General features: G+C 42.8%; 2 protein-coding genes across 2 annotated transcripts in view; one reads left to right on the forward strand and one right to left on the reverse strand.

Moving 5' to 3' along the window:
- The window catches only part of LOC146302408 (uncharacterized), a gene marked incomplete at its 5' end in the record, with an annotated part of 12,246 nt that extends 6,237 nt beyond the window's left edge, over positions 1-6,009 (reverse strand). The window contains one exon of the mRNA XM_084698146.1: positions 5,454-6,009. Within this exon, the coding sequence (XP_084554272.1) occupies positions 5,454-6,009 (556 nt within the window). The remainder of the gene's footprint in view (positions 1-5,453) is intronic.
- Positions 6,010-14,136: 8,127 nt separating this feature from the next.
- Positions 14,137-18,827, forward strand: cysltr1 (cysteinyl leukotriene receptor 1). Its single transcript, XM_084699055.1, has 2 exons — positions 14,137-14,197; positions 16,305-18,827. The coding sequence occupies exon 2, from the start codon at positions 16,307-16,309 to the stop codon at positions 17,342-17,344; it is 1,038 nt and encodes a 345-aa protein (XP_084555181.1). The 5' UTR covers positions 14,137-14,197; positions 16,305-16,306; the 3' UTR covers positions 17,345-18,827.
- Positions 18,828-24,914: the final 6,087 nt, after the last annotated feature.

Genomic DNA, 24,914 nt, shown 5'->3' on the forward strand with positions numbered 1-24,914 from the left:
AAATGTTTGTGGTCAAGCAACAAGAATGCACACATACACAAATGTTTGTGGTCAAGCAGCAGACTGACCTCTTTTTCTTCTATCCTCCCACATCCTCCCATATCCTCCCTCCTTTTTTCCTTCCTTTGCCTCCCTCTCTTCTTGTCTCCTCTTTTCAGTAATACTCTACTTCTCTTTTCTACTTTCCCATGTTCCCCTCTTCTTTAATCTACTATTTAGCTATTTTACCATCAAAAGTGGAATTAAGCCTTGGTAGTGTGCTGCTCTCTGGTGGAAATGTGTATTACTTCAACTGGAAATGATCCCATTGCATTGAATACTGTACCCTTATTAGTGATTGTTTTTACATTCACTTAGACACTAATTTCAGAACCTTGATGTCCTTTTTCAAAACTCTAGATACAAAACTCGAAACTGTCACTTGTAACACAGACTGTCACATGTTCAAAGCATAGCATTGTATTTTCATATCTTTAAACACCTTGTGCATGCAGAATCATTAGTTCAAATTGATCATGAAATACCACAGGAACATTCACTTAGATCATCCACACACAAGATACCCATAGTTTTACCATGTAGTTGTTTGTACAATCATAAAATATTGTACTACAAAATGCGTGATACATTTATTTATTTCGCTTCCATCCAAGGCGACTTCCAAGAGAGAGCTTTACAAAAAGTGCATAGGTCAATGATCATAAACAAGATGGCCCCAAACATTGCGGGTAGCAAAAAACTCGAAGCATACATTGTGAAAAGCAAATAAGTGCCAATGGGTAGAATCAGAATTGTCATTGTGTTCCTGGAGGAAATAAGCTAACATCTGATCCAACAAATCTTTCTTAAGTGCTGGTGCACTCCCAGAACAAGTGCGTTTTTAGCCTTTTTCTTGAAGGTGGAGAAACAGTCAGTATCTCTGATGGAAGTGGGGAGGTGATTCCACCATTGGGGGGCCAGACAGGAGAAGAGCTTGGGTTGGGAGTGGGCACTCTTGAGAGGTGGGGCCACCAGATGGTTGTCAGAAGAAGACCGTAGGTGGCGGGTGGGGGTGTAAGGCTGGAGGAGAGACTTGATGTAGTCAGGTGCAGTCCCGTTCACCACTCTGAAAGTCAGTACCAGGGTCTTGAATCTGATGCGGGCTGTGATGGGAAGCCAGTGATGGGAGATGAAGAGTGGGTAGACATGGGTAGGTTGACGATCAGGCATGCTGCTGCGTTCTGAATCCTCTGGAGAAGGCGGGTTGCACATTCTGGGAGACCGGCAAGAAGAGACTTGCAGTAGTCCAACTTGGAGAGGACAAGTGCTTGGACTAGCAGCTTGGTTGAATGCAGGTATCTCCTGATTTTACGGAGGTTGTAGAGGGTGAATCTACACAAAGGTGAGACTGCAGGAATGTGGGCCGTGAGGGTGAGCTTGTCATCCATGGTAACCCCGAGGTTCCTGGCAGAGCATGAAGGAGTCAACGTCTTAGACCCCAAGGTGATTGAGAGATTGTGGGAGATGGAGGGTATGGCTGGGATGATGAGAGGTTCTGTTTTGGCAAGGTTCAGCTGGAGGTGGTGCTTGGTCATCCAGGCGGAGATGTCTGTAAGGCAGGCCTCAATCCTAGCTGAGGTCCCTGGATCAGTCGGGGGGAACGACAGGTACAGCTGTGTGTCATCAGCATAGCAGTGGTAGGAAAAGCCATGGGATACATGTTTTATAAGGTACTACAGCACCATAGATGGAAGAGAGAATATTACAGACAGTGGAATCATTGAGCAAAATCAGAAATGTATTGATGAAATACAATCAAATTACAACATTTCTTAGTTTTTTTTTTCATATCAAAGCAAACATAATTATCTAGAAAGGAAAACTATGCTACAGTACGTGAAACATGTAATGCAGTGTTCCTCACCTGGCTCAACAAAAACAAACAAACAAAGCAAAACAAAGGATTGATTACTGTCCTACATTTCCATCAACCCCGTCTTGTGGATTTGGCCACAAGTTTTCATCCACATCGCAATGGATGTTTTCATTTGACAAACATCTCTGAATCTCTGTGCATGGCAAGTCTAGACCTGACACTGGTGTGCCGTGATGTAATTGCACGCCTCATCTATGGCCTGGAGAAGGTTAACTTGTTCATGAGGGTAAAACAATTTATTAATAACCAGATGATTCAAGCCTGATGCTGTTTTGGTCATTTCCTCTCAAGTGTGTGTTATTTCACCATGGGATTCCACCAGAAAAACAAATGTGTCATCCATTTTTTTCAAAGCCTCTGATTCCAAATGACTTGAGTGTGTGTGTATGCAAGCTTGCATATTGATGTGTATATAAGTGTGTGTGCGCATATGTGTGTGCACAAACACGTATGTGCGTGCAGTCATTACTCTTCTCCAGCCCAAACGACTTATGTGTGTCTCAGACGGGAGGATGACAGGAAGACAAGAATTCAGGTCATTTCCTCTCATTTCCTCACCACTTCTAACCTTGTTCAACTAATGGCTATATTATGACCTTTTCTACCGGCGCTGTCTGTGGTCACAGCTCTTCTTCAGTAATCCACAGTCTGAGAGCCAGCTGAGTAGACTGATCCACATGTGAACAGTGGCAAAGTAGTGTTGAGTCAAAAAAGACAGAATGACAAAAGGAGTTGTAGTAAACTGAGTTGTGGTAGTGTACTGAATGGCCATTATTCAGTATTTCTTGTCAAATAAGAAGTTAAAGTTACTGTAATTAGCTACAAAAGAAAACTATACCACAGTACGCAAAACATGTACTGCAGTGTTCCTCACCTGGCTAAAAAAATATACGCACCAAGCAAAACAAAGGGTTGATTACTGTCCTACATTTCCATCAACCCTGTCTTGAGGATTTGGCCACAAGTTTTCATCCACATCGCAATGGATATTTTCATATGACAAACATCTCTGAAAGAATCTCTGGGCATGGTGAATCTAGGCCTGACACTGATGTGCCATGATGTAATTGCATGCCTCATCCATGGCCTGGAGAAGGTTAACTTGTTCATGAGGATGTCCATCGTACACCTTCCACCTCCATGTGGAGAAAAATTAAGTACAAAGCGGTAAATTGTGGATGGGCTTGAAATCAAGGTTCAGGCAGGGGACGCAAGACAGCGCGTCATCAGCAACTCATCATATCACGCAGTCAGGACACACCTTCTTAGTTGGGCGGGCTACTTAATCAGGATATTGCTGCATTCTGCATTGCTTAGTGCGACACAGGATGCTCTGTTTAATCTGCTGCCTCTGCTTCCCCGGCCTCCACCCTTGGTTCTGTGTTCCTGTCGTAGGTGGGAATGCGTCGCTGCTCTCTGCTCGGATGTCGAGATGGTGTCTCAGTTGGGTGAGGCAGGGAGCCACTGCGAGCAGAACCATTATGCCAAATTCAAGTATTACAATCATGTATTGTACCGTGTGAAATAAAGTATCAAGTAAATTATCACTACTGAGTCCTCCTGCCTGAACCATGCTTGCACCAATTGAGCATGGTGTCAATGGATCTCGTTATACTGAAACTTTCATTCTCTAAACTTTGAATATTGTTTGTCAGTTTCTATAAAACTTTGCATTGAGAAGAATAATGCAACAGTTACTTATCTATTATTATCTATTATTTTGAGCAGTAGTATCAATTGACAGATCATTGTAATGTAAGGAAATTACAGACATTTCAGATGTTATGTGTGGATTGCATTTTAAAATGGTGATACTTTGATGTTAAGTTGTGTCATTTTGAACAGATGATTATTATGATAAGGTGTATGTGTATTGTATCCAAGCAATTGAAAATCGTGTTAGCGTTTTGAAAAATGTGCCTTTTGATCATCACTTGTGAGTTTTGTTTTGTGTCTAGAGTTTTGAAAAAGGACATTACGGTTTTGAAATTAGTATCAAAGCGATTGTAAAAGACTGTATTCCAGAACTGTAGGCATAACACCTAATGACTCCTTTACAACTTTTTAACACTGTCATGTTTTCTCACTCTAAGTGGTACTGTTGTGGTTCTTATGCGTGGGTGCCTCTTCTGTGCTTCTGTGCATACATGTGTATGCAGTACGTGCAGGGTGTTGTGCCTGTGTTAGTGTAATTGTTTGTGTGTGTGCATGGGTGACTGCCTGCATGCCTCTGTGTGTTTGTGCATGCAACATGGGTGTGTTTGTGTGCGTACGTGTTGCTTTTAACCTCATTTACACAACATAGTTCCTGCAGGGATGGCCTGGTCTCCTAGATAGAAATATATGAGAGTAGGATGAAACAGAAAAGCTCAGTTAGGAATGTACTGTTGTTTAGAGAGCAGATTAAAATCTTTTTAGATAATTTCAGAGAAGCTATTCAGAGAAGATAATTTCAGAGATGCCAACTAAGGAAATGTTTGCAAGGTCATTAAAAGTTCATAATCTCATTAGGAGCTAAAGACAAAGAGTATGGTACATAACATGCCTGCACTTTCTCTAACATTCAGTTCTCATACAAAGTTTAGTTTAGTTTATTTGTAGAAAAAAAAGAAAAAAAAACGCATACATATATAACATTAAAATTAAAATGACAGCTTAATAAGGGCATGAATAATTGTAAGTCATTCAAATTAGAAGTGATTGAGATCACAATCAATTGTGTGCTGTAAGACAAAATGTTACAATAGTTCTCACATACTTATCATAATGTCCTGGAGACTGTTTGTTCCACAAGAAGATACTAAGTTCACAGTGTATATTTCAAGTCATGTTCTTATTGGAAGAAGGTATCTCTGTTGGAATCCTTAACCTTTAACAAGTATCACCTCATTATGTACGATTGATTCTCCCAGTATTCTCAATTAAGACCATTATTATTTTTAATTTTTATCATAGCGTTTATACTAACCACATCCAGTCCAAGCCTTTTTGTCATGCAACAAACACACAACCATATTCTTATACCACTAAAGCGACATGTCATCAAATAAGAAGAAAAGTAACAAATAATAAAATTATTTTAATTTTTGTCAGACTTGCTTAAAATATATCATTAGTTGGTAATAAATTACATTTAAATAACTTGATAGTAACATTCAATTTATGCCCTAAAACATCCAAGAGGTCAAAAAGTCTTACCAAACACTTGACACATGAAACTGATTTAGTGTTCCATTGCACATGTAGAGATCCAAGTGGACTTGACCAGACTAAGCAATTTGGCAACTCCAGCATGACTTCAACCTAACCAGTCCACACGGATCTCCTCTATTGTGGGAGGAATGACTCGAGGGCTGTTTAGAAGGAAACCCCAGATTGGGCTTCTAATGGAAGAAGCTCTTTCTTCTTTGTGGTTTGTTGTAGAGGACATCATAGTGTAGCCTAGCATTAGCCAGCCACAACGTCACCCTCAGACAGGTCAAGGCAGTGTGGAAAGGTAGAACCAAAACAGCACAGGCCTGGAGGCCTGCAGCCGTACCCAGCGAGCCAGTGTCAGAGTCTGGGAGAGATTGAAGGCCAGCATGAGACCCCAGAGCCTGGTAGAGCCAACAGGTCTGCAGAGCCAGGGGCTCCAGTAGAGCAAACACCCAGATAAAGGTGCAGGCGAGTCGGGCAAAATAAGAGGTCCGCACCCAACGTGTCTGCAGAGGCCAGTGGGAGACCAGAGAAGCCTCCAGCCCCAGCATTCCCAACAGTAAAAGAGAAGCCAGGTGGTGGGCATCCAGGAATCCTTGACACAGCGTTTCAAGCTGCACCACAAGGCCCACTTGCGTCCCCAGGCCCACCTCCGTTCCCAAGCCCAACTCCATCCACAGGCCGACCTGCATGCCTAGCCCCAGTCCCCAGCGCAGCAGCACCAGAGCATCAGTGAGAGCCAGCTGTCTCAGCAGGACAGTGCTGGGCTTGGTGGAGGTGTGAGGGGAACGGAGCAAAAGGAGAGCCTGCAGGCTGAACACACACCCTACAAGCAGGGGGAGCACCGCGCCAGAAGGGAACAGCAGTACAATCACAACCTTCATCAGGAGGAAGCGACGCAGGGTTCCGTGAGCATCCCCTCCTGACCCTTGACACCAGCCTGCCTGGAGCTGCCTGCCGAGACAATTTAAACAGGCATCAGTGTAAGGCACCTAATCCATCCTGACTGCATTGATATCCTTGTAAAGGTACAGGGTATTTCAAGGTCAGACTTTGCTACTCGAGTGGAGAAATCGACACAAATCTTCTCATCAGCTTCTCATCATAGACTTCACCAATGACTCTCAATCATACCTGTTAAACCTAACAAAGTAAATCCAATGATTCTGTTATCTATTACTAACCTGGTTAGAGTGAAGTGGCTGAATCTCATTCTGTGTCTGCCTGGTGCCCGGTTGGTTGAGCTGGTCTCGTCTGTCTCTGTCACTGGTAGACTCTTGCTGCTGGTCTGGTGCGATCCTGTCTGGTGGCAGAGGAGTTGGTGTGAATGGGAGTTGTTTCTCTCACTTCTGACTCAGGGTAGTGAAGTGTCTTTGCATGTGCATTTGGGACCTGTTTCAGCCAGTCACTGCTTGGCAGTGTCATCCTGTCTAGTTTGGAAGAGAGCCAGACTTTACTGTGACTCACAACAATATTGGGTGTTTGTGTGCGTGTGTCAGTGCATTTGTGTTTGTGCCAGAGAGAGTGTGTGTGTGTGTATCTTTCATGAGGGGGATGACAGAGAAGATTCACAGCCCTAGGCTTTCCCTGTCTGATTCTGACATCAGCAGACATACTGCTATATGTGAGGCATTTCTAAATGTGTTGTGCCATTATGAGTCTGTGGTGTTATGGGGAGACATGCTTGACTGCTTTGTTCACACACACACACACACACACACACACACACACACACACACACACACACACACACACACACACACACACTCTGCTTTCCATTGTTTCAACACGTTGTCTGTGTATATAAACCTACCAGAAAACACATGGCCTTCAAACTATGCATTTAAAGCTAAACAATTCTCTGAAACACTTTAACAACATGTTTACAGTGTGACAGAGACCTGTGTGTGAGAGTGGGAGAGAGACCTGTGTGTAAGAGTGGGAGAGAGACCTGTGTGTAAGAGTGGGAGAGAGACCTGTGTGTAAGAGTGGGAGAGAGACCTGTGTGTAAGAGTGGGAGAGAGATGTGTCCGTTACATCTGTGCTGATAGAGACTTTGATGTCATTTTTATGTCATTGTATCTGGGAGGAGCATAGTGAGTCAAGTTTCCCGCCGCTCACCTGGGTTTGGTTTCCATGTCAAATGGCTTCCATTACCACACTGTTCAGTGTTGGTCTTTGACTCACTTTTACAAAACAATTTCATTAATCAGTATCTGCTCAGAACTAATAGTTCGCTTACGTATCTGTGTGTTTTTATAAGGCCTCTTATGTGAGCTAGGTAAGCTCTCAAAGCTTTTAAGTCCACACATACTGAACCAATACATTTACAGTAAAGTACTTAACCAGTTTGAAGGGGACTCAAAATTCTAAGGTTTTGAGATGTTAGTTTGTTAAGTGGGTTAGTACTGTGTCAAGTGCTTCTTGATCATCACCTGTGGTTACCTCATTTCCAAACAGACCATGTGACTGAGAGTGACTCAATTCTGGCTGCAACAAACAATAAATATTCTAATCTTTCTAATCTTTTGTAAACAAATCTCTTAAATTAGGCAGCAGCCTATAAGTATAACTCAACGTTTTAACAAATTGCAAAATGTGGAATAATCATTCAAAGCCTACTGATTAATTGGTGAAAAAATTGATGATTAGACAATCTTTCACTGATTAATCAGTAGGCTTTGAATGATTACCTATTCAACTTTTGCAATTTGTTAAAACGTTGAGTTATACTTATTCTGACTAATAAATAAAACCAGGAAATCCATTCAGCTTTTGAAAAAAATGTTTTTATTGCACTTTGAGCCAACTGAACAGGCCAATCTCTTTTTGTCCAATTACTCACAGTTTTTCATTGAACGTAACCCTGTTGTCTTACAAATAAAGCTCTTCATGCTGCTGCCTAATTTAAGAGATATGTTTACATTCCTCGCTTTATGTCTGTAATGCATGTCTAAATGCTGTCTGTGGACACGTTGCTACGGTGTCAGTATTGGTGAAATGTAATGCGTTTTTATCAACTGGTGTCGCTAACTGGCTTAGTTCCAGCTGGAGCACACTCACTCACCGTTTCCAACTGCTTTCGTGCCGGGATATTTCCTTTTTAAATGTTGCAGCATGCACGTAAAGAAAGAAAGAAAGAAAGAAAAAAAAGAAGATGACAGTAACGCTCAGACATACTCGGCCGTTGAGAGATAATTTTAAGAAACCAATAGCAGCAGAGATGTAGGTTGAGATAGATAGGGGAACATCCGCTTGCTTTGACTAGTTAATCTTTCTGTGTGGGCCATTGTCTCTTTCTCAGAATGACATGTTTCATCTGCATGCCATCTTTTGTAATATGTGTATTTCTATTTTGTAAATTACGGCAACTTTTATTTTAATTCTAATTTCACTTAGTTTTGCTAGTTTATGTACCCTTGGTATAGTTAGGCCACATGTTTAAATGTAAGATTCCTATATGTTTATTGTATGCACCTCCCTGCCAAAGCTAATTCCTTGTCTGTGTAAACTTTCATGGCAAATAAATCCCTTTCTGATTCTGATAAGTATCGAGTCTAGGGCTGCACGATTAGTCGACAACGTCGACAATGTTATGGCATGCAGATGAAACCTGTCATTCTGAGAATGACACATACAGAGAAAGATGGACTGAACTAGTCAAAGCAAGCGGATGTTCCGGAACATCCGCGGCCCCTATCGAATTGATCTCAACCTACAACTATGCTGCTCTTGGTTTCTTAAAATAATCTCTCAGCTGCAGACCAAAACATGCAGATCTGCAGTGTCAGAGTATGTCTGTGCGTTACCGTCATATCTTTAGCTTATTTATTCTCAATTCCCTCAAGCAAAAATAGAATACCTCCTTTCAAACACTGAACATCTTACAGTCTAAATGCATTGCATGAACAGATTTAATAACTAGGAATGCTTTTCCATGTTTACTTTAACACAGATTTTCTGAGAGTAAAACTATTCATTGCAATTCAACATTATTTCAGGAATTCTGGAAAAAGGAATTAAGATGAGGAAGAAAACAGACAGAAAAACATCGAGGTGCAGCAGCCACCCAGACCCAGACTAGTTATCAGATGGTTTGCCAGACATTCACTGGAATCTGTAAATGGACTGTGTTATGAAGATTTACAGAGCACAGCTGCATTGAAATCAAATAATGAGTTCCAGGAGTTCCCGGTATGGGACTAATGTTTAAGCAGCCGGTAAACAAAAGTTTGGCAATGGTATACCTTAGTAGGGCATGCTGTCAGATTCCCCTGTGTCACACTGAGAAGGGAGAGGAGAAAGAGGAGTTGTGAAGGGAAGGCAGTGGAAGAGGAGAATACAATTCTTAAGTAAGGAGAGAAACCATCAGTTACTGTCAGTGTCATGGTAGGCTACACAAAGTTGAAAAGCTACAGGGTTTGTTTTGATTGTGATACCTTTGTAGAGGGGATGTGAAAAGAACAGGAAATTAGCAGGCACAGCAAACCAAATAATAATGTTCCGTCCCTTGAAATAAATTATTGAACCATGTGAACCATATGGCACTTATTGTCTTTTTAGTGAATTGAGTTTATTTTATTTTTACAGGGACAGTGCACATATTAATCAACGTTCCAGTAAAAGTTACGGTTTTAGCCAGTAGGCTAATTTTCAACTGCAGTCCCTGGGTAGGTTACTAAAAACAGTTACAATACAGACAATCATTGAGCATTGAGCACACGCAGGGCAACGTAGGACAAGCAAGACGTAGCATACAGATAGAGCAACATAGAACAAAAGGCAACAAGACAAAGTCCATGAAAGCAACAGTGTTTCCACACCTAACAAACTACAGACAACATGGAAAGCAACAATACACAGCTGGGATTATGTTCACAAATCTGATTGACCTTTAGCCATGTTTTTTGTGAAAGTGTGATAGGTGGCGCAGTTATGTGTGTCTGATGGCAGTGTATTCCAAACATGGGAAGCTCTTACAGAGAAAGCGGATTTACTAAAGGTGCTTTTCCTTAAGGGAACTCTACAGTCACCGCTCATGGCAGACCTTGTGGATTTGCTGCCGTATATTTCGGTTTTCTGTTTAACAAAAGTACTGAGAAGAGGGGGAGCCAGGCCATGAAGGATCTTGAAGACATGCGTCGGTGTATTACACAAGATTATTCCAACTCAGGATGTCATGCTTTCTGAAGATGTAACAGTGATGATTGCAGTTAGGCTTTCTATCAAGCACTTTGAGAGCCTGTTTGTAGACAGACTGAATGGGTTTTAATGTTGTACAGCAAGCTTGGGCCCAACTAGTCAAGCAGTAGGTTGAGTGGGGGAGTATCATAGATTTGAAGTGCAGTTTTGCTACCTCTCTAGTCAAACAATTTTGTATAAATCAGAAATTAGCTAGGTTAAATTTGATTATTTGAATGACCTTTACCTGCTTTCTAAAAGAGAGGTTGGAATCAAGTATGATGCCAAGGTACTTCAAATCAGATATCACCTGGAGCTTCTCCCCTGACACAGTCATTACAGACACCTGACTCAGTAGCATCTGTTGCCCTCTTTGTGAAGAACATGCAGACAGTTGTTTTTCACATTGAGATGCAAACACGGGTCATTGAACCACTCAACCTGGACCATTACAGTAGTGAGTTCTTGTGTAGCTTGTTGTTTGCTCTTTGCATGCACATATGTCACTGTATCATCTGCATACATTTGAACTTCAGGACAGACAGTACAGACAGAAGCCAGATCATTAATGTATAGGCTGAACAGGAAGGGCCCCAGTATTGACCCTTGGGGCACGCCCACATCAGAGCTAAGAGTGGGCAACAGCTCATTGCTCACTCTTACACACAGAGTTCAGCCTTCAAGGTATGATTTCATCCATCTCGATTGGGGGAAAAGTTGAACTTCGACAATTTTGTGATGAGAATGTCATGGTTAACAGTATCAAAAGCCTTCCCTAGGTCCAGATAAACAGCCCCAACAACGCCCCATTTGTCCATCTTGGACTTCACATTTTCCAGAAAAAAGCAGTCGGCCGTTTCTGTCGAGTGTTTTGCTCTGAAGCCACACTGCATGGAGTGTAATGTGAAGGGGCTGTTGTTGAGGTAGGAGTTGTTCTGCTACACACTTTTCAACAACCTTTGCCATCACAGGTAGTATACTAATGGGCCGGTAGTTACTAATGCGGAATAGTATCCTCTGTACCATTTACTATCAAACTCTATCCCTCAATAACACCCAGCACTTTTATGTTGATCCAAGATTCAAGTGACTTACTCATGCAGCTTGTTTGGAATCTGATGGTTCAAACCCCTTACTGGAAATGAAATAATGGCTATGAAATAATTAAATATGGCATTGTTGTACAGTAAAGCTTACTATAGTCATAATGTTGTTCTTTATGAGCATTGGCTGTATTACCAAGTTACAGTTTAACCACTCTGCTCCCTGAGTGCCTTCCCAGTGGCCCACAACAACCATATCCACACTTTTAATTGAGTTTATCCTTTCTCATTTCCACTGAAACATCCCCACTCCATTAGCTAAACACTGTATTTGCGGCTCATTATGAGTCAGAGGAAATGCACTGCCATAAAAGCATCAGTTAGGAAGAGTGGGTCTTTAGTGCAAAGACTCCCACTGCAAAGTGTTCTGGGAGCATGAAACATGATGCAATATAGGACAGAATGTCAAACAGAAGTTTGGCTTTGAGATGAACCCAAACAAAACAATGGTTTGATTATGTTTTAGGCGTGGTTGTACTCCCACACTGCATTGTCTTTGTTGAAGGATGATACTGTAGAAGAGGCCTGAGAGCGGTATGAGGACTTTGCCTCTGAAATAACTTGCTGTATTTAACCAACTGTCAAACTTTCTCTCTTAGAACAACCTGCTTGACCCCAACCAATCAGGCTTCAATCCTTCATCCTACCTGTCGTAAAGATACTACCAGGTCTCCTGGGGAGGCAAACTGTCAGGCCCTTGCCAGCTCTCCACTGGTGTCCCACAGGGCTCCGTCCTTGGACCCCTCCTCTTCTCTCCGTACACCACCTCACTTGGACCAATCATCACCTCCCATGGCTTCTCCTACCACTGCTATGCTGACGAGACGCAGCTGTACCTGTCGTTCCCCCTGACCGATCTGGGGATCTCAGCTAGGATTGAGGCCTGCCTCACAGTCATCTCCGCCTGGATGACCAAGCATCACGTCCATCTGAACCTTGCCAAAACAGAACTTCTCATCATCCCGACCAAACCCTCCATCTCCCACAATCTCTCAATCACCCTGGGTTCCGCAACGGTGACCCCTTCATCCTCTGCCAGGAACCTTGGGGATACCATGGATGACGAGCTCTCCCTCACAGCCCACATTGCTGCAGTCTCCCGGTCGTGTAGATTCACTCTCTACAACATCCGGAAGATCAGGACATACCTGTCTGAGCACTCCACCCAGCTGCTAGTCCAAGCACTTGTCCTCTCCAAATTGGACTACTGCAACTCGCTGCTCGCCGGTCTCCCAGCATACGCAACGCGCCCTCTTCAGAGGATTCAGAACGCAGCGGCCCGCCTGGTCTACAATCTACCCAGACGCTCCCATGTTACCCCGCTCCTCATCTTCCTCCATTGGCTACCCATCACGGCCCGCATCAGATTCAAGACCCTGGTACTGACCTTCCTAGCAGTGAACGGGACAAGTCTCTCCTACAGCCATACACCCCCACCCGCCACCTACAGTCTTCTTCAACCGCCTGGTGGTCCCACCGCTCAAGACCACCCGGTCCCAACACAAGCTGTTCTCCTGTCTGGCCCCCCCAGTGGTGGAATCAACTCATGTTAATTTCCTCAAGGATCACAATGACTCTTGTGATTAGAATGTTCAGAGAACGTTGACCAGAACGTTATGGTGTGACTGGGCCTTTAGAGACTTGTTGCTCTTATTGGTTAGTGGTAACTGATTTAAATTGTTGTACTCACTGTGAAATATCTATTTATTTTTTTACTGTTGCTTGCTTTTCAATAGGTACAGTTGCACTTATACCGATTCATGTTGTTTAATTGTAACTTGTTTAACTATATGCTCTTATGGTTCTTCCCTTTGGCACTTATTTTGGTTGCTCACAATATGTGCTTCATGTTTTGGCTACCCACAATGTTTTCGGGGATATTTTTGTTGTTATTATCAGTGACCTATGCACTTTGTAAAGCTCTCTTTTGGAAGTCGCTTTGAATAAAACCGTCTGCTAAATGAATACATGTAAATGTAAATAAACTTGCTGTGGTGTCAGAGTGAGTTTAGGGGGGTGAGTGTAGCCAATGTGAATTGGTTAACCTCACTCCTCAAACACAATTATAAATGCCCTACTTTTGGTTTTGCCCCCATTTTTCATGAGATGTACTCTAAAACTTTTTCTATGTAGTGTTGCGTTTATAATTGTGTTCAGTGTAGTATAGGGTAAGATGGGGTATCTAGCCCCCTAGGGATAACTACCCCCACCTCTCCTCCCTCTGCCATCATCATTTTGGTATATTCTTGAAATGATTCTGAGGTAAATTAATGAAAAAAAAATGAAAATGTTGAAAACATTTGGAGCTCACTTCGTTTTCAAAGAATAGAGGTCTGACAGGTGTCTTGCGTGGCTAGACACGGCAGACACACACAATGGGTAGATTGACTTAGCTAAACAAATATTGATTTAACCTTGCATCAGACACCGCGTGTATCCTTTATAAAGGTAAACAAACGAGTAAAGAAATGAATAACTCGGACCCTTCCCGAGAAGTGTATGGACCTTTGAACTTCAAAGTCTGAAGAAAGTATAAGGCTTAGTTCTATTTGGAAAAAAAAAAAAATTGTCCTGGCAGTGACATAGCCTATTACTGTGATGACATAATTACTGGCACGCAACGACGTGCAGAGCATCCTCGCGATTACAACTCGGACTGAGAGACACATCACAGGATTAAACAATACCTCCCGTTGGCTATAGGCTTTACAAAGCTGCGTGCCGTGCATTCTGCAAGAGGTTCTTCACTGAAGTTAAAGGTTTTTGCGCTCCGCCCTGGTGAATAACGGTCTGGAATTTTACGGTAAGAAACTCTGTTTGCACAACCTCATGAGAATTAGGGTTAGAGTTAGATGTTATGGTTAGGTGACTGAGAATTATTAAACTTCATCCTTAAAAAGTTGACTTCAGCTCTCGTCTCGAAGGCGTTGCGCTAGGTGCTGTCTCCGCAGAACAGCGGCGTATTAGGTGTTAGGCTACCGTTACGTTTTCGATTGGTATGAACTGAAAATTAATTGAAAAGACCAAGAACAATAGGTTTTAACAAACTATGTATGAGAATAATTAAGCAGGTTGAAATCATATATATTTTTCTCATCAAATCTTAATTAAACATGTTTGTTACCGCAAATTGTAACATGGGTTTGAGTCATAAAGGCTACCTTGTAATCCTGAGAGCAAGTACATCTGTCACCCCCGGCATAGATGTTTTTTTTTTAAACATAATTATGTTTATTTTATTGCTTTTTTATAAATGTTCATGTCAATGTAAAAAAATAAATAATCTATGCATAGCCAATCAAGGACATTTCAGAATGCAGAGGTACATCGTGGTCATGCATGATGGGATTTGTGGTATCGATCTAAACTGCACCAAGGCAGCTCTTTATCTCAAAGAAACAGAAGCCTAGGTAAAATGAGAACAAGTTATAACAAGCGCACTTCATCACACATTTCTCTATGCCGCCAATTTGAATAACACACATCTATCGCCTGATAACCGGTTGTGTTGGTTGGTTGTGTTGGTTGAGACTTAAATGCATGCACTGTTAGGCTACTTTAAATTTGTGCTCACCACAAATCAACCGCTATAGCCACTGTAATCGAGATGCTGTTGTAAGCTATTCATGTTATTCGTGCACTTATTGCATTTGTTGCACTATGTTATTTGTATTTATTTATAAAAAAATGTGTGTAATTGAAATTCAGAGTAAATTAGTAGGCAAGACAGGTGCGCGCTTGACTAATGACCGAAATACTGTAAAACAGGAAATGCGTGATCACGAGACTTGAGACCTCTAATGTAACAGCTCTCACCCACGAGTACACAAAGATCTTCACACACATTGAAACTTGTTTACAACACACACACACAATCTTCCTGACAAGCAGGATGTTAGTGAATTATCTTGGTTTCGAATTTCACTGCTTTCTTTAACCTCAGAGTTTGGTAACCTACAATCTTTAGCGTACCTTCCTCCTAAGACATATTGTCCAATCAAAGGTAGGCTACTTAATTCCACAGATCCAAAACCGTATCCAGACACAATAGAAGCTAGAATGACAAGAGAGTAAGACATGAAAACAAGTGCCTTAAGCATTACTTCTAAGACAATTGCAAACACGACTGGCAGAATTTGGAGTATGCCAAATTTATGGATAAATATTGAATAATTAAATAATAACAGAGGAAGCAAAGCCCATCTTCACACAAAAGCATAAGGTAGGAGAAAGCTATGTTATATATATATATATACATTTCCCACATATGTATGTGTTATATATATAATACATTGTATCAAATTAAATAAGATGTCACTACTACAACATGTGCTTGTGGGAGTCATCTGTCTAATTAGGATGCTATAGAGACACGACAGGATGGTGTAATCATTTGGAACTAAATACATCAGCAAAATGTAGATAACACACATTTGCAAAGAAAAAGCAAAGTGACCTGAACAACTGTACACATAACCAGATGCATTTAGTGTTAGGTGAACAACAGCATACTGCTACAAAAAAACTGATAAGAAAATAGGCTTGGGAAGTCACGCATTCACAAAGACTGGGAGCTAAATATTAACAGATTTTATTAACCTCTGTAGAAAACAAAAGGTTGAAGTTGTTGCCAAGCAGGGACTTGGTATTTCGGCGTACAGTAAAGCATTAAGGAAAATCATCTCACATGCTTACTCTTTCCCTCTCATTCCCTCATTCTCCCATTCTTACATTTGTCTCTCCCTTTCTCTCTTTCTCTCCCTACAATTTGAACGTATTCTCTCTCTCTGTCTCTCATTGTTTGATTTTCTTCTGTTTCTCTCTGTCTCTCTGTCCTTTTCTCCCACTCTCCCCCCCCACTCTCTGTCACTATTTCTTCATCTATCTTTCCCTCCTCTCCTATTATCCAGAGATGGAGCTGGACAACATGACACTGAGGGACAACTCCAGCCAGACCTGTCCGTCCATCGATGAGTTCCGGAACCAGGTGTATTCCACCGTATACTCCCTAATAACCGTCTTTGGCCTGGTAGGAAATGGCTTTGCTGTGTTGGTACTGGTCCGAACCAAGCGCCAGAGCTCGCCCTTCCATGTCTACATGCTCAACCTGGCTGTGTCCGACCTGCTGTGTGTCAGCACGCTCCCGCTGAGAGTCCTGTACTACGTCAACAAAGGCCAGTGGAACATGGGAGATTTCCTGTGTCGCATCAGCTCCTACGCCCTGTACGTTAACCTCTACTGCAGCATCTTCTTCATGACCGCCATGTCTGTCACCCGGTTCATTGCCATCGTCTTCCCCGTCCAGAACTTGCGCCTGGTGTCTCAGAGCCGCGCTCGCCTGGTGTGTGTAGGCATCTGGGTGTTCATCTGTGCCGTCTCCTCGCCCTTTCTGATGTCAGGCGAGTACTACGACCCAGACACCAACAAGACTAAGTGCTTTGAGCCGCCGCCGCGCAAAGATAACGACCTTTCCAAGCTGAACATGCTCAATTACTTCTCTCTGGCGGTGGGCTTTATCCTTCCCTTCCTGATCATCCTGATCTGCTATGCCGGGATCATCCGGGCACTGCTGTCACGTGCCCAGAGCTCACGGTGCAATCGCGGCTCGGGCTCCAAGGCTATCCGTATGATCGTTATCGTCGCTCTGGCCTTCTTGCTTTGCTTCACACCCTACCACGTGCAGCGCAGTCTTCACCTCAGCTTCCTGACGCGCGCCGACACCACCTGCGACGAGGTGGTGGCAATGCAGAAGTCTGTGGTGGTCACGCTGTGTCTGGCCGCGTCCAACTCCTGCATTGACCCGCTGCTCTACTTCTTTTCCGGGGAGGGCTTCCGACGTCGCCTCTCCACCATGCGGAGGCCCACCATGGTAGGGAACTGCAGGCCCCAGGCACTGCCCAGCCCCACGGAGAGTCCTGAGGGGGAGAACTGCCAGCTGAAGGCCCACTGATGTGCCAGTGAGCCAGACATCACGCTTGAGAGAGAGAGGTGCATGGGCTAGAGTTGTCACACGCTGACCCGACACAGCGTTGTGAGAGGAGCTGCACTTCCAGAGAAGTCGGTGTTTTATGTTTCTGATGGTATTCTGTGGGCTTGTTAGGATATGCTGTTATGGCGATAGTGCTAACACTCCCTTTACCCTCAAAAGGGTGTTCATTTCAGGTCACCCTGAAGCGGAAACTTCCTTCTTCCTTAGAATGCCACCAAGCTTGTTGTATGAATACACAGATTAGACTGCCCCATTGTGTGCCTCTTACCTGTTAGTTTTTCATGTTTCCCTGAAACCAAACACTGAAAACAGTGTTGGTGCTTTCCTAATGTAGCTCTTAGCTTTCATCACCATTTGGTGAAATTATGCCTTCTTGCATATTTGAGGAGATCATGTAACAACTTTAAAAGGGAGGATAGAGGGATAGAAGGATGGGGAGGGAGGATAGAAGGATTCTGATAATGACATACAGACTGACAGACTAAGGGCCTCATTTACTAATAGGATTAAGCCCATTTGAGGCGTAAAATAGCGGGTAAAAACATAAAACCGTATTTACAAAGGCAGACATCCCAACCTGCAGAGACTCATCCACCCCCCCCCCCCCCTCCCCGTCCATGTAACATGTTAATGTTAGCTGTAACTTTGTGAAACAATATGCTCCTGTTCGCTGAACCTTCTTTTTCTTTTCCTCGAATCACTCATGGTGGCAGTAACATGCAGGTGATTTCTCCAGGCTTTTAAAGGCGCACTAATTAGGCCTAACACTAAAGGGCGGAGTAAGGCGCTGATTGCCCGATGATGATCTGGTTTGATAATTACCGGAATGCGGAAATACACTGTGCGCTATTTACGGTTGGGCAAAGGCGCAGATGAAGCTGCGGTCGCAATGTTAGTAAATGAGGCCCTAAGTGTCATTGAAAACATTTAAATGGTATTCCCTGACAGGTTTCAATCTCTATCTTACTAGACAATTGAATTATTGCATGTGTTTGTGTATGTATATGAGCAATGTGTCGTACAGTAATAGATGTATTGAATTCAATATGTGATGAATTAAATCTAGAGCACTTAAATATTGGATAGGATTTGTCTCATGACTGGTTTCACGTTCATCAGTTCTGATGTTTGCTCGTGGCCAGTATTATGGGACAGCTGTAAGGTTGGAGATCTTATTGTACCAAACTGCTATTTACTTGAAAGTTTGCACTCTTGCACACAACATACAACTTCTAAGTGTGCTTTAAATCCTGCCTGCTGTACATATGTCCACATAAAAATAAAAATGTTATTGTATGGTCCTGACAGCTTTGTTCCTGTGTTAGCACACAAGAACATGAAAAACACGTGACAAGGTTACGAGACTGAAATATGTCGTTATGATGATAATCTAATGATTGGGATTAACGCATGTAAATAATTGAATTTTCATTATCCATTAAATATTGTGCTCCAATGACCGTCTCCAGGCCTATCTGCAATACACTGTCAGCCACTATGTGTCAGCAAAGTGCAGAAATCCTCCTTTCTGCGCTGCATGTTGAGGAATGTGTACCCCCCTTTGACCCTGACCAGAATGTAAAACAATGAAGATCAAATTAAGTGTAAAGTCTACCTTTCATATTTTTCATACTTGTCTCCTTCAAGAAATGAATGAGTTTGTTACTAATTTAAGAGCAATCAAAGGGTGAAAGGCCCAGTGTGTGGATCTACGGTTCAGTCTGTGACAGAGAGCTGTAGAACTTCATGTAAGTTATTGGGAAATGTATGAACATTCTCCAATGAAATTCTTTGTATGTTCAAGTTCTGAGAACACATTTCATAGAGTACACATTCATGTTACAGCTAGGCTCTGACACATGATACATCTTTCTATGTCAACGCAGGTTAGTTGTTGTGTCAGCGCTTTTCCCTTCCTGCGCCTCTCTGCTCTCATTCAGTCGATTCTGCCAAAAGTCACTCTAAAGATGAAGCTTTATGTTATAGCGGTTTCCTCAAGATTAGGGTTATCCGGTGACCTCTGAAATGTGGAGGGAGGTACCGCAGAGCAAACGTCAGCATGTATGAGTGCTAGAGGACTGTCTGCAGTGAGTCAAGACCCAGAAAGGAACACACAAGGACACTTCGGTCAGGCTGTCCTGGACTGACAGTGTGTGTGTGTGCGTGTATGTGTGTGTGTGTGTGTGTGTGCGTGCATGTGCGTGTTTCCATTTCCGTAACGGAAGGGCAGGAAGGATGCTAGAACAACAATGGGCAATTTAGCATAATCACTGCCCATTGTAACTGACATCATCGCTGTTGTGATTGTGCAACACACACAGGGTATGTGTGTTGACATATTTGTGAATGCATTTGCATGTGTATTAGCATGCAGAGTATTGCATGTCTCCACATGTGCCGGCCTCTGCATGTCTGCGGCACAACCTGAAATAGACCAGAAGCCAAGTGTGAGTGCCGCCCACACACTCCTACACCTTTGTTAGCTTCAGCAGAAGGACCGAAGTGGCAGTAGGTGTGTAAGGGTGGGTGTCTCAGGGTTGATGGGTGGGGTTCAAGGTCAAGGTTCAGGGGGTGGTAGCTGAGGTGCAGACAGGGGACTGTGGGGGTCTGGAGTCTGGAAAACCACTGTAGCCCTGGAATGTTCCTGAATTCACATAAGGAGTCGATCACTTCTCACTCAATAACCAACCAGCTGAAACATGAACATAGCTAATGTCACTGGTGCTAAGTCAGACGTTAGGCTGGTTGTTCACCCCAGTGCTGTGATACTCACCAGCCCTGTCCTCTCAAACAATTCCCCATGCCCCAGACCCCTACAGTCTCCCCATCTCCCACCCAGTCTCTCCTCTACAATTTCCTTTTGTCCCAGTTACTCTCGTCGTCCTTCTATGTTTTTGCCTTAATTGCCAAGTCTCTCTGTGACTATCCAGCTATTTAAGTCCATCTCCACCCCATCCTCCTTCAAGTCCCCCTCTCCTATCCTATTCTTCCAATCCTTCTCTCCCACCCCATCTCTCATACCCTCCTTTACTAGGGTCCATCTCCTTGCTAACATGAAACCCGTGACTGAAGAGCCGGCCTCCTCCACAGGGCCTGTGTACTCCACAGAGAGTATTTTTGTCTGCCAGTGTATTTCTGTCTCCTTGACTAGCACGATGTGACGCACACACTCCTTGGAGAGAAAGGGTCTTCAGTGTTTGTGACCCTCCAGTCAAAATGTTATCACCCCATCGCTTTCCAAATCATATCAAGTCTTCTGGCATTTACCAAACCCCACATTTTCCTAGAAAAGACCAGAACCAGTGTGTTCGATTTTGTTATCAGGGTACAAACCATTTACAAAGTTAAATTGAATGATAGATCAGGTTTAAATTATAAATGTTAAATAATAAATAAGTGATTCAAAGACTTGTAGTAACTTGAATACCTAACTCAGGCTTTTTATGTAATCTGTAACTGATATCACTGTATACTTTGTGTAAATATGACACAATTTGAACTCTGTTCTATTTGATTAAATGAGTCATATTTACTTTAAATCCATTCCTTAAATAAAAAATCTAAAGGCCTAGAAAATTGTATTTCCTCGTGCAGAAATATCACAGGAAGTGACGAGAATAACATTTAGTGGAACCTTTCAAATCGTCACGTACAACTGGATGACAGGATAACCAAACACGTCATGTTGTAGACACAAATAGCGCAGTAGTACTGTGAACCTCAAAAGAGCCCATTTGTGAACTGAAGAATTTCCTAGCATACATGCCAGAATGACATTAAAACAGACGACCGGGTCCATCTGGACAAAAAAATGAGTCTGGAATTACAGTGAAATGGTAACTTTATTTATTTATTGCCCAGAGGCTATGGGACTCTTCTGACTACGAGGAACACAAGAGACCCTTCTGTCCCTAATCAGCCAAGCTGCCCCATCCCCCAGGCTCCTTCTAATGTCTCATTCATAATGGCATACTCTTCCTAATTTACTGATAAGGTGATACGCCCTGTCAAATCAATTCATGTGGATCGGTCTGTGATGTGGTACTGTGTGGTTATGAAGCTTTTTACCTCAATAGTGACCCTGTCGAATGCACATTTTATTGAACTCCCCCCTCAAACACACACATTATCTACTGTATCTTTTCTTTTTTTTCTCACTTTCCAACTCTGTAAATATCTCTATATGTAAAATGTAAATGTAATGTACTATGTATCATGGCTAAAACAATGTATGTTGTTTGCTGAAAATAAAACCTTCCCGGCATTAGTTTCTCGCACCCCTGACCTCATTCATGACCCTGACCCTGAGCTTCGTCTTATTCACTGTTGCCCCCACACTAAGACACTCATCATGAGGGATCATGACCGCACGCCTCAGTCACCAGGAACAGACCCACAGGAAACTGCTGTGAATGACCGCTGGCTTGTTTGCTTGCTTGACAAAGTCCAAAGTGGATCACTCTACCTAGGTGTAAAGTCAATGCCACAGCACATCATGCATGATCTCAACTTTTAACATCTGCCATCAGTGATTTGATACACCACAAGTGGATAAACGATTTTGTGGCTGTTGTATTATGTGTGTCCAACAGAGGGCGTTAGTGGGTGTAACTGTTAGCGGGCAGACAGAGATCAGGATTTAGGAGGAAAAGCATGTGAGATGGTATATATATATATAAGAGTGAGCAGAGGAGAACATGAGCACTAACTAGACAAAGACTGGAGGAGGGGGCCACTGGCACAAAACAGGGCTTTGTTTGCGTTATGGGGGTTCACATCTTCTGACTCGAGTGTTCAAGGACTCTACTGAAGAATACGGCCACCAAGGGAAAGCCGCTTGGTGAAACAAAAGTTTGCTGGAGTACGACAACGTAGAGGATTTGGGGATTTGTAGATAAATGATTCACAACAACATGGTTCTCTCTATCTCTAGAGAGTAACTAAACACCAAAACCACTTGAGTCAAACTCCGACGATTCATATTCACGCATGTCTTTCCATCTTGGTCTGGATACCGACAAATTTTTGCAAGTGTTCTTTATGATGACATGGTGGTGAATCCCAGCTCTTTGCTGTTAAAAACATTTAAAGACGTTTGTGACGTCTTTGTGTTTATAACATATTGCATGTGTGTGTGTGATGGTTTGCCGTGTTCATGTTTAACATCGATCATGTGAGGAAACCCCTAAATAAGTAGTATAATAATAAAATAATAAAAACACACACAACATTTCACAATTATTATTTTTTACTAGGAAGAGGCATCCTAAGGTTTGGGGTGTGTAGATTTTTATTTTATTTGCTGCTTTTAAGCTTTTACAAGTAGTTTAAGAATTTGGAAAGAAGCTTTGAGAGCTTCACAGTTTATCCAGGCTAGAGGGAGCAATGGAACAACCAATGTTGTCTTGATTGTTTGGGGGTTTGTATAAAAGTTTTCTTATGGTAAACATTTGTAACTATGTGGCTTTGTTCTAATGTCTGTCTTCTCTGTGATACTGAAAATTGAAATAATGGAATACAACTTCAACTAATTTTTATTTTATTTTATTTGTGTTGAGTTGACTATCATAGCTAGTATGAACTGCACACTATGGGAGGGATAGTCAAGGGTTCTGTAATGGGCGTCTCAATACTGCCATTTACTGGCATTCAAACCCATAATGTTGGTCTGGCATGTGCCTTTTCCAACAAATTAATTTGCGTTGCTTTGGTGGAACATAAGGACAGTCACAGACGGAGGGCAAGGCTCAATGGGTTCCATCAGCTGGGGTGAGATTTATCTTCAGGTTTGTCCCTGAACAGTGTCACTGTCTATTTGCCATTGGGCCTGGAGCCTGGTTAGGCTGCAGACTCATTAGGCTGCAGATTCATCCAGGGGCCCTGATCACTGCTGGGATCAGGCGGCATCACCCAGGGAAGGATCACGCTGGCCAACAGATAAAAGAGAAAGACAAGGAAGTGTGTTTGATCTAGCTCTCTGGGCTGTGGATGTTCTGTACAGTCTTCTGTTTAGAGGGGACGCCACTGTGGGCCTTTGTGTCAGGGGTCTTGTGTCTGAATTTCAAAGCCAAGGTTAAAAAGAAACACCGTTGTGGCTTAAGGCTAATTTTGGTTTGAAATAGATGTCTTGTAAACAGGAGTGTTTATGTCTCCTACCTTTACTGGCCTTAGAGAGAAGTATGTGTAAGCATGTGAGTGTGTTTACTATTTTAACCCCAGTTACTTTAATAGGTGTGTGTGTGTGTGTGTGTGTGTGTGTGTGTGTGTGTGCGTGCGTGTGTGTGTGTGTGTGTGTGTGTGTGTGTGTGTGTGTGTGTGTGTGTGGTACCATGTAATCTGTGATGGTCTATTCTACTGGGAGTTTAACGGTCTCTCTGTACCTGTGTATTCTAATGTTTTTCATGTGAGTTCTCATGAGTTTCTCATGTCCAAGTAACAAGAAGAAGACTGGGGGAGACTGTGCATGGTTGAGGGGGACTGGGTAGACAGATGGACACAGAGGGAGACGGTGTAGACTGAGTGGTAATGTGTATGTGGAGGGTCCAATATGCTTTGAGGTTCAAACTGAGGGGTTACTCTCTCAAATGGCCATTGTGTTTTCCCATCACATGACACCTGGTCACAGACTTCTAATCAGACCTGGAAATATCCTTCAGTTTACAGCAGACACAGACAGTACACATACACACAAACAGTATACATGCACACATACTCACAATAGGCTGTTTGTTTTCCCCACAGAATGTGCAGCCCCACGTTCATAGTGACTGTGTTGGTGTCTTATAGGCTTCTTCTCCTCCCTTCATCCACCTCTTCTTTCTTCTTCTCTTTTCCCTAGTTTCTCCTCCCCCTCTCCTCTTCCTCGTCATACTCTTTCTGCTTCATTCATCCACCTTCTCTTGTCCTTCTCCTCCTTCACCCCTGCTCCAACCGGCCACATTAAATTGACGTCTTTATTCACTTAATATCACAGTTCCGCTCATGAACTACCAACTGATCCCTTTGATCCCCTTGGAGCATGAGAGCAAGCACACGGCCCTTCAGACCTGTCAGAAAACTGACGTGTCCTAATGAAGCCACAGTTGATGTAGCTTCCATCAGTTTTTCCTGAGCTCAGGTTTCATTACCCAAATGTAAACATGACATATCACAGATCAGAATAAGAGGACTACTTGGTGCTCAAACAGACATAATGGCTGACTTAGGACCCCAACATTTGAGAAATTGGATTTAAGGACCCATATCTGATAGGCTTTGTCTGCTTAGTCCCACAGCCACTGGAGGCTCTTTGGCCCAACACCAAGATTTATGAAACTCGTAACATTTATTAGATTTACTGGTATTAGTCAGTCTCACAGGCCGGAGACACAGAGTCTATAACATTTAGACATACCGCGACAGGCAAGCTTGACCATGATAACTTTCTCAGACACAAAAATCCATTTTTGTCCCCTTTCCAATTGTGTGTGTGTGATAAGTCATGTTTCACCACCTGTGCTTTATTTTCGATGCCAGAAAATCGTTCTCAAAG

This window comes from Hypomesus nipponensis, chromosome 1, assembly GCF_054491055.1.
Source record: "Hypomesus nipponensis isolate SF chromosome 1, ASM5449105v1, whole genome shotgun sequence".
NCBI classification, from domain to species: domain Eukaryota; kingdom Metazoa; phylum Chordata; class Actinopteri; order Osmeriformes; family Osmeridae; genus Hypomesus; species Hypomesus nipponensis.